The sequence below is a fragment of the Homarus americanus genome, unplaced genomic scaffold (assembly GCF_018991925.1).
Source record: "Homarus americanus isolate GMGI-L3 unplaced genomic scaffold, GMGI_Hamer_2.0 scaffold31037, whole genome shotgun sequence".
NCBI classification, from domain to species: Eukaryota; Metazoa; Arthropoda; class Malacostraca; order Decapoda; family Nephropidae; genus Homarus; species Homarus americanus.
The window spans coordinates 4,161,731-4,177,264 of NW_024722227.1; the positions used below are offsets into that span (position 1 = coordinate 4,161,731).

General features: G+C 40.1%; 1 protein-coding gene across 4 annotated transcripts in view; it reads right to left on the minus strand.

Annotated features, from left to right (window-relative positions):
- Nucleotides 1-15,534, minus strand: part of LOC121862315 (GRB10-interacting GYF protein 2-like) — a 56,265-nt gene that overhangs the window by 10,322 nt on the left and 30,409 nt on the right. For 3 of the 4 annotated variants that reach the window (XM_042360475.1, XM_042360478.1, XM_042360479.1), the window contains 5 exons: nucleotides 15,244-15,468; nucleotides 10,784-10,882; nucleotides 9,355-9,540; nucleotides 8,960-9,148; nucleotides 7,665-7,817 (listed from right to left, as the gene is read on the minus strand). In XM_042360475.1, coding sequence (XP_042216409.1) covers nucleotides 7,665-7,817; nucleotides 8,960-9,148; nucleotides 9,355-9,540; nucleotides 10,784-10,882; nucleotides 15,244-15,468 — 852 coding nt within the window. The remainder of the gene's footprint in view (nucleotides 1-7,664; nucleotides 7,818-8,959; nucleotides 9,149-9,354; nucleotides 9,541-10,783; nucleotides 10,883-15,243; nucleotides 15,469-15,534) is intronic. The other variant, XM_042360477.1, reaches the window with a different exon arrangement.

A 15,534-nucleotide genomic window follows, 5' to 3' on the forward strand; every position in this document is an offset into this window, starting at 1 on the left:
GGGGGACATTTTTACTTGTGCAAAGAAATGTATATTCCATTTATGTGTTTGCCCTTTGGAAAATTATTTTTACTCTTTCTGTGTCTACACACACACACACACACACATATATACAATACAGTGGTCCATCGGTTAACGAACACAATTTGTTCCAGAGGGTCGTTCATTAACCAAAAATTTCGTTAACCGAATCCATTGTTTCAATGGGATATTAAGTAATTGGTTCCAGCTCACAGAAAAGTACATACAAAGTAAAGAAAAAAAATGCAGTGGGGGTGGTGGAGAAGGGAGAAGAGAAGGATGTGGGGATGGTGGAGAAATCACCTTTCAGGGGACCAATGCTTGATTCCGTCATTTCACCAATAAAATTTTAAGTTCACTAGGTGTAATTCAAGATTATTTTATTTAAATCAACACTGCACTGCTCTATATATTATCAACATGTTAACTAAATTTCAGAATGACCAATAATTTCAATGTAAAAATATTCAAGACACCAACAAAATAGATGTTCACTCCACTGTCAACAAAGCCCAACTGACGCCTTGTGGCTGAGTCATGCGTCTGATGGGCGCACAAAAAACTAGTTGCCTGTACTGCATATATTATCAATATGTTAAATAAATGTTAAAATGACTAATAATTTTAATATAAAAAATGCAAAAATATTAAAGAGCACAACTTTCTTGACATTTACTCCGCTGGAAACGAATGTAAACATAGAACAGATTACTGAATTGGCAGACTAGTCCATCAGCTGATGCTCACAACAAAACGTGATGTTCGTAAGGATTTCGTTAATCAAAGTTTTGTTCGTTAACTGAATTGAAGATCCTTATGGGAGGGAATTCGTTAACCGAACCGTTCATTAACTGAGGGACCACTGTACAGGTAAAAGATATTACTGTCTCCAGAACGAATGACTCCCTGTTCCAGCCACGAAAATTGTCAGGGCATGCTGTACAGTAAAAGTCCAAAAATCCAGATGCCAGAAATCCGGACCACCCGACAATCCGGACTTTTCGAAAACTAATTTTTTTATTTTTCTTTTAAGCGGGCTTTTGTGTGTATGTGCGCATGCGTGAGCGCCACAGCTGCACAGCGACAACAAGCGACCACGTGCGCCACTTTAAAACGAGCAATCAAACTGTGACAACATACCGTATATACTCGTCTATAACCCCCCCTCGTTTATCGGTCGGCCCTGATTTTTTTTACCAAGAAATCGTTAATTTATGACATTCCTCGTTTATAGTTCGACCCACATTTTTGAGGGTAATGGAACAACAAAACCTTCAGTAAAAACGCTTTACGTCCTATAAACTGAGGCTCGCCGTGCCTGAAACACGAGTGCCGAAGGCAAATTGTTTACCATTTATTATTACGACACTTCACACTGAAACGAGGGTAGTTTCAACAAAAATATTGTATATTTTCATTCAAGTCAATTAGGAGGGAATATTATTGTAATACAACAGTTTTTTAACTGAAAACCATTCAAAAAGCGATTACGGTAACATCTTTTGAACGAAAGAAAGCGAAAGTCATTGTTTTCGTCACGATTTTATCCCACTTTCCACTGTAATACGTACGTCATTTCAGCAAAAATATTACATTTCCGTGAATGCATTATATCAAGCACAGTATGAATAAAATACCATTGTAATATAACAATATTTTGAGTCCTACTTTTTCCACTTACAATGCTGTACAAGCCCATAATAATGGCTCCTAAAGTAGATAAACTTCGTTGTGTGAAGAGAAAGAAGAACACGTTGAAATTGAGTGACAAACTTGAAATAATTAAGAGACTAGAACGTGGTGTGAGCAATACTGTTCTAATGGAAACATACGACATTGGAAAGTCGACAATTTATGATATAAAAAAGGCAAAGAATAAAATTCTAGAATTCACAGCTTTTTCATTAAAACTGCTCGTTTTGAAAAATAAAGCATGCTATATTTGCTAATGAATAAACTATCAAAATGTACCTGTTCATCTCTTCTTTATTCCTCCTTAAATTTAAATTTTAAAAGTACTGCCTGAGAATCCGGAAAATCCGAAAATCCGGACCGACCCAATCCCCAAGCAGTCCGGATTTTTGGACTTCTTCTGTAGTAAGAAAAGGTTGCTCTTATGACAAATCAAGTTTTTGTTCTTATGTTCCTTGGTTTAATTCTCATAATCTTGGTAGCATTCAATCAGTCATTCCCAGAGATGAATTTTGGTATTGAGTTGGTGAAGCTATCAGGTGGTTTGTGGTGCTCATGTTGAAGTATGAGGAGAGAGAAGTTTGTGCAAGTTGGATTCTGTATTTATAGTAGGTGTTGGGATTGTAGCCACAGCATTGTCTTGATATGTGTAACATACAATACTCTCATTTCTCTATGGAGAGCGGATTCCTTGAGATGGATATTTGGTGCCAGACTCTAAAATAAGATTTTGTTGTATGTAATCAATTAACTTAAGAAAATGTTTTTTATATACAGTAAGCCCTCACTTATCATCGTGGTTCCGTTCCTGAAAACCGCGACGTTAACGGAATATGACATTAACGGAATAAATTTTCCCCATAAGAAATAGATAAAATACAGGAGTTACGTTCCCCAGCCTCCCTTTGCCCCATGAAATACATTACATATACTGAAATTCAATGGAATTTATATAGATAATAGTATACACACCCACCTCTCGTTTTACGCAGGGGTTATGTTCATTAAAACCACCATTAAATTAGAAAACGCCTAAATTAAACAATTTTCCCATAAGAATACATGTAAATGGTACAGGTAAGGGGAGCCATCATATAACGCACAGGGTACGAACAGTGCTCTCACTTAAACAAAGCACACGGCCAACCTCCGACACACACTCTCTTCTCTGAAGGTGGGTGATCACATTTAATTTCACTTCCATTGCGATTGTTTTTCATGCCTTTTTAGCTTTAGGCGCCCCACAGGAGGCAGATGCACGTTTTCCAGACATCCTCATTGGGGAAAACAGAGTTTAACACTAAAAAGATACGTGATAAATACACAATGCAAATGAAAGCACTGAGAGTATTATGTATTATACTGTTATGTTCATATTGCATTGTGTAATTACATTCTGAAATGTATAGAGGACCATTTTTTTTATTTGTTTGTCAATTGTTGAACTGCCCCCATGGTGGTTCATACCCGTGGTCCGCATTGTCAGCCGAGGTGTGGTGGCGCCAGTTGCCGGCCAGCCAGGGAAGTTGTACCCTGACCGGCATCGAGAGAGAATCACTTATAACCTTGATAATAAATCCAACCAGAACTCCCTGTTTGCTTGACCTTGACTGCACAGAGAAAAAGTAGTGCTGATGTGAACCGAGAAATCGATAAACGGGAACCTTGCTGGACGTCGTCACAGTAGTTGTACAGAATACTTCATTATCATCCTGATCTTCATCATTAGTAGTAATAATCTCTATTACATTATAATTATTATTATTAATAATAATATTAAAATCATTGAAGTTTATATGACTGACTTTATAGTAATAACTTATAAGCACCTCACAAGGTATCACATGCGACTCCACTGCCAGGCGAATATACGCGGCAAATTTAAACTGTCTTGAGGGCGTTATTTAAAAAATAGGTGCGTGTAAATTAGCTTTTGGTATTAATTTGACCAATCGCGTTATTCCAAAAACGCTTAAATCAAACGTTCGTAAAACGCGAGATACCTGTACATGTAAATATAACTAAGTAATTTTGTATTGTACTCACTGATGGGCGGAGTGTGTGTTGTGGGTAGTGGAACAGAGGAGGAGGGCAGGAGTGGAGGGGGAGGAAGGCAGGAGCGGCGGAGGAGGAGGAGGAGGGCGGGAGCGGAGGGGGAGGAAGGCAGGAGCAGAGGAGGGTGGGGAGTCACTGAGACACGGCAGGTGGCTCCTCCTCCCGCTCTGACTGGGGTTCCTCCGCTACTGTTTGCTCCTCCTCGGCTGCTGGTTGCTCCTCCTCACTTGCAGGTTGTTGTGAAGATGCTGCTTCTGCCTTCCAGCAACGAAAAAAAGAATCCAGAGTTGACTGCTTGTGTTCCTCTTCTTTTTGTCCTTGTAGATCTCATTATAGCAACTAAGAGTTCCCTCCATGTTGCGTACAATCTTTGAGCTATGTTCTCTGTTAGGGTCATCATCAATGAAGATTTGCAATCCATGCTGGATCATGTTGAACGCTTCTGCCATCCTCTTGGTAGTTAGCATTCGTTGTGTTATTTCTTCGTTGTCGTCATCTTCAACGGGACTGTGTTCTGTTAGTTGTTGCAGGCCTTCATTAGTAAGCTCTTCTGTATGGGATGCCAGAACTTGCTCAATATTCTCAGATTCCAATTCATGAAAGCCTGCCTGTCTAGCCAAGCTGAGGATATCCATATTCACTGCTGGGATTAAGTCCGTGAATCCCGTAAAACTGTTGATGCACTCGGGCCATAATTTACGCCACACACCATTCAAGCAACTTTCTGAAACTTCTTCCCATGCCTTGCCAATGTTGATGATTGCATGAAGAATGTTGTAGCCGCGCCAATATTCTTGGATCGTTTGCTTATTTTCTCCTTCAGTAGCCTTGAGCAGCTGGTCCATGGTACACCGTAAATAATACACCTTGAATGCGGCGATGACGCTTTGGTAAATAGGCTGTAGCAGTGTTGTCATGTTGGGAGGCAGGAATACTACTCGAACATTGTCATGTAAGTCGTCGAGACTGGGAGGATGGCTAGAGCATTGTCAATGACAAGAAAATTTTTTAAGTCCAGGTATTCCTTCATTGCAGGGATGGCATACACATTTAACCAGTGGCTAAATATGGTGCTGGTTATCCATGCCTTCTTATTGCCTTGTAGATCACAGGAAGGTGATCCTTAGAGTAACCTTTCAAGGCCTGTGGGTTGACAGTGCGAGAAATTAGCATTAGCTTAAAGTAATCGGCAGCGTTCGCGCCAAGCGGTCTTTTTCCGGTTTAAAACATGGCCCTCTTTTTTCTTCCTTGGAGATATAGGTTCTATCTGGCATCCTCTTCTAAAAGAGACCAGTTTCATCACATTGAAGACTTGCTTCGATGAATAGCCTCTTTCCTGGATAATCTGCTTGAATTCGGGTGGGAATATCTCAGCAGCAGCCATATCTGAACTAGCAGCTTCACCAGTCATCTTAATGTTATGAGAGTTATAACGTTCCAAGCTGATAGAGAGTAGCGCGGCAAGACGAGTGTGTGATGTGTCCTACAAAGTAGTCCGTGACAATGCAAAAACGACGTTATATCGAGTTGTCGGGACGTTAACCGAATTATTGGTATCTTAAGAGTAGCGACGTTATAACTAAACAACGTTAATGGGGGCAACATTAAACGAGGACTTACTGTATCGATATATTTGTGGGTCTTGGTACTTGTGAGGGTTGAGTGTAGGTAGTTTAGGAATTAAGATATCTGCTCAGCTGATGCTAGACACTGAGAACCTCATATATTATGGAGATCCTGCATGGTGAATATCTTTGTTTCTGAAAGTGCTGATGTTGATGCAGAATTTCCAGAATTTTCTATAGTTAGTTATGTGCCCCAGTGTGTTTATGAAATGCTTGTAATTTTAAATTTACATGGTGATGTTGTGGTTAGCTTGTTTATGTTGGTTGCCACCTGGAGTAGTTGCATTTTGTATATAAATTGGTTTCTTTCTTTAATCCTTTGTAGGGCAGCGGCACACTGCTATTTTATTCTGGCTAACGCCAGACTATTTTATTCAACTGAGAAACCCCTGCTCTACAAAGAGTTAAATAGGTTTTTGATGTGTGTGTATACATAACAGGGTTGGAATTTTTTCATGTACACTATGAGATCCTGGAAAACAGCTAAATGGCAGCACTTTGAGGGCCACTACTTTATGGTAGCAGTAAGGTGAGCTCATTAGCTCTGACGATGGCGACTTCAGTTGTAACTTATAGCTTCTTCCAATTAACACAGGATGGCATCCCTCACCTGCACTGTAAGTCCTGTCTATTCTCTTTACACTTATCTAAGCTATGATTATGAAATTCAACTTATGGATATGTGAATTGTGACTTTAGTGGTAGTAGGTAGTAGGCAGCTACCAAACAGGGAGGTACTACTGCCTGGGAAGATATTGGAAGCATAATGTGTTGTCTAATGGTAGACTCTGCTGCCATATGGCATCACAAAAAATTTTGACCAAGTTCCCAGGTTGCTTATCTGCTTTCTGCCTCATTTACACACAATTGCAGGGTCTCAATTGTTTCTCTTACTTTGACAACACAACATACATATATTGTTTCTCACTTTTGATCATATTTAATTTTGTTATTTATTTATTGCTCTTTCTTATTATTATTATTATTATATTTAATTTTTTTATTAGTACTATATTATTAATAATTTCTGTAGTGAACCCTCACTTTACGCGGTCAATTGAACCCACGGCGGCCCGCGTAAAGTGAACAACATAACATATGGGATTAATTGAAATAGAGACCGGGCCGACCCCCAAACTCCACTTTTTCAGACACAATACCTACGTTGTAGTAAAAATAACTTCTTAATTTTATGATGGTATGCACACACAATTAATAATTAAGAGAAATATCAATAATATTAGGTTTTTTAACACTTACATTAGTAGAAAAGATGGCTGGGCACACGGGGATGGGGGGTTGGTTCCGAGGCAGAGGGCAGATTATTGGCCCTCACCTGTATCACTTGTATCAATTGTATCACTATCCACCACAGAGGCTTGCAGGGCCTCTTTGTCAAACCCCTCAAAGTCCATATAAGTCCATATCCTCACTATCATTATCACTATCACTGACTTGGGCTGGCTGTGGTGGGTGGCGGGTGAAGAACTCGGTAATGTTTTGATGACTGGGCGACCTTGTGCGCACCCTGCTCGCGCCGCTCTCCGCGTAAAAGGGTACACACACCGCGGAAAGAGAGCATTCCGGTTTCGGCAGGGTACCGCGTAAACGTGGAAATGCGTAAAGTGAAACCGCGTAAAGCGGGGGTTTACTGTATTATAATTGTCATTGATTTTTGTTAATTATTATTCTTATTTTATTATACCCCCCCCCCAGGCCTTGATTTGGGTCATTATAAAAAGACCTGTGCCCAAGTGGGCTAATGCCCGTAAAGGAAAAGTAATGACAAAAGTTCTCCCTTACCTATCTCAAGCTATAAATCTCAAATTATGGGCTGGCTAAAATATTTGTAATTCTTATTTTGAAAGCAGATCAAAGTGACCTTGGCTTGACATACAGGGCATATAATCAATCAGTTCTAAATTTAGAGTCATTAACTCTAAACTAACAGCATGAATTGATCTAAGCCATCTCATTCTAAAGATACTGATTGCACAAAATTAGTTCAAAAAGTCTCCTCCCACATTGTTGTAAGGGAAGATATAATAATATGGTACCCTAATACAGAACAAGGTAACACAGCAAGATTCACCCTTCTTCAAACTATTCAGCATGACAGGACATTATAAATCCTCTCTCTTCACATTTTCAACTTATTTTTCAGAAACCCTCACACATGCACTCCCCATTTTGTTGTATGGTACTACTGTAATGGTCTTGTACTGCAGTGCCTATTGAACAATGTAATTATATTACAAACAATGGTCTTACCTGTTGACTAGAATGACTGGGCTGAGGTGCCCCAGCAGTAGAGGCACGACTGGCCCATGAGAGATTAGATATGGCTGACCCCCAAACACCAGCTGCTCCTAAACTCATGTGACTAACAGCAGCCGCACGTTCTGCTGCCTCCTTCTCCTGCCGCTGAAGGTAACAACAGATTTGTATAATCCTACACTTTGTACAGAATCAATCATCAATATTTATCATACCTGAATACTACATTCTACTCCCATCAGCCACTTCAATATGCATTACATCAGGCAAGATGGTAATGGGGAAGATGATAATGTCCTGGGAATAATTTAAATTATTTGCTGGTGTTCACTCTTTTCCTCTAAGCAGTTTTATCAATGAAATCCATGGCACCACTTGCTTGCTCCTCCATATTTTTCTTCTGTAGTACCATATTCCTATATAATCCCTAAATATAAATGTCTGATGTACTTATGTCTTAGTTTATGGCTACCTGAGTCACTGACCAAGTAAAATGTACATCAGTGGTATGTTTTAGGGTTACCTAAGAACATGGTACTAGAAAAAAATAAAAGTAGAAAAGTAAGCAACAAATAACCATTAGTGGAAAGATTTATGGGTACCTTATGACTACCAAAATCTATTGGCTTCTTCCTCGACATACAAAGGTTCTGTGATAAAAAGTTTTACTGAAAGGCCCAAAGTAAAACTGAAGTTGCCAAGTGAACGAACAACTGTTAAACTGATTATCTAAATGACAACTGTTATTGAGTGTACAACCTCCATGGGAACAGCTGTTATGGATGATCTTCAAGAAAACAATTCATCAGCCATATGATATGAAAAAAACAGTTCAACAAAACCTGATTGAGTACTATACTTGTGAATGTCCAGCATCATTAACAGTTATTCACAGTTACTATGGGACACCAGGTGTTGTAATAAACACCTGTGAGGCACCACGGAGCATTATGAGGATCTATGAAAAAATTTGATATCACTTTTGAAAACGAGAGAAGATAAGCAGTTATCAAAAATTCTGCCAAACACATTGGTGTCCTTAGGAACATTTGTGGAACTCCTGGTGCCACCGGGAGAATCTGGGCAAAACTCCAAATAATGTAGTCTGATGAATTTATTCAAATATCCACATCTGCCTTCCTCACCTATGTACTCTCCCTCACAGAGACCTTTATCATTCTTTTAGTTTCTTCCTGTACTGACTTACCCTAGAGATTAAAACTACAGTACAGTATCTCCGTAAAAACCTTAGATACAATTTTTATTAATTTTTTTTTATGAGAATTTACCTTCTTGAGTTCCTTTTCTTCCTCTGCCTGAATTTCCAGGAGAGACTTAACAGGCTGGGCTGGTGCTGGGTTGGCCTGGGCCCTAGCTGCCCACTTGAGGCCAGAGTTCTTTTGCCGTGCCTCTTCTGCAGCTTGCCGCTGAGCTTCTCTCTGCCTCTGCTGTTGTACTTGCAGTTCAACCTCCCGCTCCTAAACATATGAAAACATATCTTTATAATCATATCTGACTTGGGACAAAAGATGTTACAAATTTGTTTTCTATGAAAATCAATGTTCTGTGCTAAATACAATAACAAATCACAATTGTTATATTCAATTAGGAAAAGAGTACTGTACATACATTATAATCCTTAGCTGCAAGGTAAATTAACATTTGTTATTTGTAAAACACTAACCCTTCTCTCCTTCTCTTCCTGTGCCCTCTGTATATCAGCAAGGGATGGTGCTGGTGCTGCCTCAGGAGCTGGGACTGGAGGCACAGCATTCCAAGCAGGCAGAATATTTTTTAAGTGTTCCTGGAGAAGATGTTGATGCCGGCGATCTTCTTCCTCAGCCTGTCGTTGCCGTTCCTCCTCTTCCAACTAAGAAAAAGTACACGTATAAAGGGAACGACAACTAAGAATGATGCAGTGAGAAAATGAAGCATCTTCCCAGTTCTGATGAATACACTGCAGGACGGTTGAACCATTCGGTACATATGTGTGGAGCCCATAAACAGTTGGCAGGCCTGTGAAACCCTGGAAAGGTGTCACCAGTGACACCTTGCACTGTGTTGGGTAGTCAGTTTGCATTATACTTAGGCCAAATCTGGGAAGATACTTCTTTCTCTCATTGTATAATGTATAATGGGGAAGACAGTAACAATAGAATAAATTGGAATACTTTTAGGTTCCAAAGACACTGACATTTTAGTGCTATTATTATATCATTACTATATTTCTTCTATACTCCAACAAGCCCTCTCCCATTATAATGTATGGGGACTTCAACCTAGTGCAGGTAAAGACTTTCTTTTTATTTCCTGTTAACCATTTACTTTTATTGCTGCTACATCCTCATACAGTGTTATACTCTCCTACCCCAAATGTACTCCATGGCATCCATCCTCCTAAATGTTAGCATGACCCTTCACCATATCCTTCATTCTCCCATTTAGTCATCCTCTTTTCTTTTTGCCAAAAATCTTTATCTTCCCAAGTGTCTATCTACTATGCTAATCACATGAATTTCCTAACAGTTCTTACACGTGTTCTTTTTTCCCCTTTACATTTATTCTAGGAGACAATAACCAACTTCCTCCAATCTGCTGATACTTGTCACTTCCTATGCCAATGACTAGTTTGTCAACATCACTATTGTTGAAGCTCACATACAAGTAATAATTTCCAAATTCAGAGCTCTTTAATTTTACCCTTACTCTCCGTGTCCCTTTTTTTTTACAAATTTTTCTGGGTGTCAAAATAACACTTCAGTGGTGAGAAGTCTTTTTGCACAACTTTTCATTAGAAATACCAGATACTTCCTCCCTGACAACAAAAAATGTGACTGATGCAGGAAGGGATCAATGTGAAGGAGAAAAAGTTGCAAATTGTCACAATAATTCACCTGATGATCATTGTTGTTGCAAGACAAAAGGCGCTCATCACCTATCTATGATAGCCATCGTTCAAGGGTTATGGGGAGGAAAAAATGAGCTTGTTTGAAACTTTCTTAAATGATTATCTCATTCCACAAGTCAGTCGAGACTGTTCATAGCCTAAGAGTGGCACACACACCCCAACACCACACACAGTATGATATAAGAAAATTTCCTAGAAAACAAACCTGCTGCATGTGTCTCCGTTCCTCCTCCAGGGCAATCCTCCTCATCTCTTCCTGAATCTGTGCTTGCTGTCGGGCCTCTTCCTCTTCTTCCTCCCGTCTAGAAAAAACTTCCTAATTAATAAAGGAGGCACTAAGATAAATAAAAACTATTTAAGAGGTCTGTTTAGAAGAAAATTTCATAAATCTGGAAAAAAATGGAGGAGGGGGGGGGGGAAGGGGAAGGATGGCAAGTCATCAGGTAATTAAAATACTATAAAGTTAAATTTTAACCTCATTCGTATCGGCGGGCATTTGTAAGTCGAGGACCTCAAGTACTGTAGTATACATTATTTTGTTTACAGTACGAACAATATTGTATGTGTACAGTGGTATTTGCAAAAATAAATACAACTGGAAATTTTCCTGTGAAGCATGGAAAATACCACTGGTCTTTGCTGTAACATACAGCTTTATTCACGCCTGTATCACAGATTTTTGGGGTAAAAAAGGTGCAGAACTAAATTAGAACTGATTTTATTGACTCCTGTATCTTTTTTTTTAACCCTAAAGCCCCGGGTTAGGGTTGTGCTGGCAGTACCGCCCCCGCGGGGATAAATCGAGAAAAAAATATAATTTCCCAAATAATAAAAAAATTAATAAAATAAAATAAAATAAAAAATTGGCGGACGTTCTGGAACGTCACCCCGGGCGCGCTAGTCAGACGTTCTGGAACGTCACCCAGGGCCTAAGGGTTAAAGAATAGAATTCCCATCATTATATCTTCTCAAAATATTTCATTTATGAATAAATTATTGGAAATGTCTCAGAGAATTTATTAAGGGTCATTATGGTATCAAATTGGTATCACAATTAGCCACGCTTGAGTGAGGAAGGAGGGGTGAAAACTGACCACACGACCTTCCCCCCAAAAAGGTCCACCTCCTACCAGCCCTAGCTATCCACAACACCACCCTCATCCCACATCACCCACACAGACCAACACTACCCACACCCCTACAACACCACCCACACATCACACATATACATCCAAAAATCACACACACAAACACACTCTCCAACAACCACCCACACACACACCCTCCAACAACCACCCACACACACACCCTCCAACAACCACCCACACACACCCTCCAACAACCACCCACACACACCCTCCAACAACCACCCACACACACACACACACACCCTCCAACAAACACACACACACACACCCTCCAACAACCACCACACACACACCCTCCAACAACCACCCACACACACCCTCCAACAACCACCCACACACACCCTCCAACAACCACCCACACACACCCTCCAACAACCACCCACACACACCCTCCAACAACCAACCACACACACACACACCCTCCAACAACCACCCACACACACACACCCCAACACCACCACACACACACACACACACCCTCCAACAACCACCCACACACACTCTCCAACAACCACCCACACACACCCTCCAACAACCACCACACACACACCCTCCAACAACCACCCACACACACCCCCAACCACCCCACACACACACACACCCTCCAACAACCACCCACACACACACACCCTACAACAACCACCCACACACACCCTCCAACAACCACCCACACACACACCCTCCAACCACCACCCACACACACCTCCAACAACCACCCACACACACACACACCTCCAACAACCACCCACACACACACACCCTACAACAACCACCCACACACACACACACACACCCTCCAACAACCACCCACACACACACCCTCCAACAACCACCCACACACACACACACACCCTCCAACAACCGCCCACACATCCCAACATCACACTCCCACACGCACACTCCAACACCACCCACACACCCCCAACAAGAGAATTAAGACAGCAAGCATCAGGAGTGAGGGCCTAATTGTATGACAAATTTGTGTGTGACTGCGTGGTAGCGAGTTAAATATCAGCTGTTGAGGAGCGCTTGTTGCCAGTCACTCTTTCTAATCACCCACTCCATTGTGCTTTCTCACTCCATATTTTAAAATGTTATGTAATGTAATGTTGAAGGGATACAACGTTGCTCATTTATACTTATACTTATCACAATCTCCCTAAAAATACTTTAGCTTTCATCTTTATTCAAGACATCTTCAAGTCATGAGACCCACTAATCCCCCACCCAACAATGGGTGACCTGATATTCCATCAGAAGGTCAGTAATATGAGACCAATAATCCCCCACCCGACATTGCATCAGGTCAGGTCAGTTACATGAGACCCACTAATCCCCCACAGCTCCATGGTAGTGGAAAATACCAGTCTTTGCTGGAACACGGCTTTATTCATGCCAGTATCATACACCTTAGATTTTTAGTTTTCAAATATATTTATTTAACCAAACTTTTAGATAAACTACAGTATTCTGGATTATTCTAGTAGGGAAAGTGAGTTTCTAATTTTATTAGAACTGCTTTGACAGACTCCGCCAGTTTAGACTCTTGAAAAACATTCCCTAGCACCCAGAAACATTCTGGGGATGTCAGCTAGTGTCTGTTTGTGCAAGATGTCTAGTTTAGACACTTAGAAACTTAACCCAGTAACAAAAAAAAAATCCAGGGATGAGGAATTTTTCTGGGTTTAAGAAAGTCATCTGGTTACCTGTAAATCTCTCATCCCCGGAAGTGCTCTGCACCAATTGTTCCGGCTAATGGGGATATCACTTGTACAGTACAGTATATATTGATTTTTCCCAAACATCAATTTAACTTGTGGATTAAAAGATAGTGTGTAGATGAATGTGGAAATAAAATACGAGTCCATTACTTACCTTAGTTTGGCCGCCAGTCTCTCATGGAGCAGAAAAAAGATTCTATCCTCTATTGCTCACCCCAACACTCGACTATTTGACAATTTCACTTATAGTAAATATAGTTGAAGCTTTCAACATCACTAAATGAATCTTACAGCAACACATAAGCAGTCATTAGTAATTTTAAATGTATATACAACATTAACATGGGATTTCAGAGGTTTCTGAAACAGAGGATAGAGAAAATGTACATCTACGTGGGGAGACTCAAGAAATTAACGAGTGTAAACATCCCATACTTGACCCCACACGATATAAAAATTTTCGCATGCACCATTCAAAACACTCTGAATTCCAGAATGTACTCATATGTCGCACTCCTTCGCTTATCATTCTTGAATGTATGTCACAGTTATCAGATTAAGAAAAAATATATTCTATCATTTCACATATGTTTCATTGCAGGCATTATTTAAATACAGTGAACCCTCGCTTTACGCGGTTTCACTTTACGTGTTTCTACATTTACGCGGTACCCTGCCAGAACCGGAATTCCCACTTTACGCGGTGCATCAACTCATATACGCGGGTGAAGTTTAAATTTTTATTTATCTCATAAAATTCATACAAATTACCCAGCCAGAATATAATTTACATTGCTGGAATTCTTACAATTTGATGATCATTTTGAATATAAGCATCATAGATTTTGCATTAGACATACAAATTTTAGATCTAATGCAAGTATTTTGTTTACTCAGAGCAAATATGTTATCTTTTGTGCAAAATATATGACGTGTATATTCAAAATATTCCTGGTCTTGCAAGGAATCCAGCAATGTCAATTATATTATCCTAACTTTAGTTTGAGGTATTATTTGTGACTATACCTTAAAATCTAGTGTTTTCCCCCAAACATTTCTCAGAGAGGGAAGAGCCAGTGAGTGTGAGAAAAGGGGGAGGGAGTTCAGTCCATTATTTGAATGGACATTAACTTGGCGACTGTATTTCTCTATTTCTCTTAAATATTAATTGTGTGCATGTACCATCATAAAATTAAGATGTTATTTTTACTAGAACATAGGTATTGTGTTGGAAAAAGTGGAGTTTGGGGGTCGGCCCAGTCTCTATTTCAATTAATCCCATATGTTATGTTGTTCACTTTACGCGGGACTCCGTGGGTTCAATTGACCGCGTAAAGTGAGGGTTCACTGTATGTGAGCAAAGATATCCCTTTATAAAAAATTCTCTTATCACATGGCTGTCCTGGACTTTGGGAAGTCAAATGGGACACAGATATATGAAACTTCTGATAACATTTTGAACACAAAGCCCATTAAGATGCTTTAATTTCATTGCACCCTGTACTTTAAAATATGGAGAGAGAGAGAGAGAGAGAGAGAGAGAGAGAGAGAGAGAGAGAGAGAGTGAGTGAGAGAGTGAGTGAGTAGTGAGTGGTTTGGGGGATACATAAAGAAAATGAAATAGGTCAGAGAATGTTTACTGAGAACCAAATTTAGACCCCAACAAACTGTTAGGCTGCCATAACAGTGATTCTGATAATAAACAAAACAGAAGCCATAGACAATATTCCAAGAGTTTCCATTACTAAGGTGTGAGGTAGAGATGGACAATAGGTGAATGCATAAAAATCAACTGACCTTCTTTCCTCTTCCTGCCTCTTCCTCTCTTCCTCCTGCTGTCTTCTGGCTTCCTCTTGTCGCCTTGCTTCTTCCTTTCTTTTGGCTGCTTCCTCCTGCTGTTTCTGTTGCTGCTGGAGTTGTTGCTGTTGCTGAAGTTGTTGCTGTTGTTGTTGCTGTCTCCTGAGCTCCTCCTGCCGTATTAGTTCTTCCTGTCTTCGCTTTATCTCGGTTCTTTGTTGGTCCTGTGCAATGTATATACTGTATGCAGTGATTAAAAATTTTGGGATTACCAGACAAAGAAAGATTTT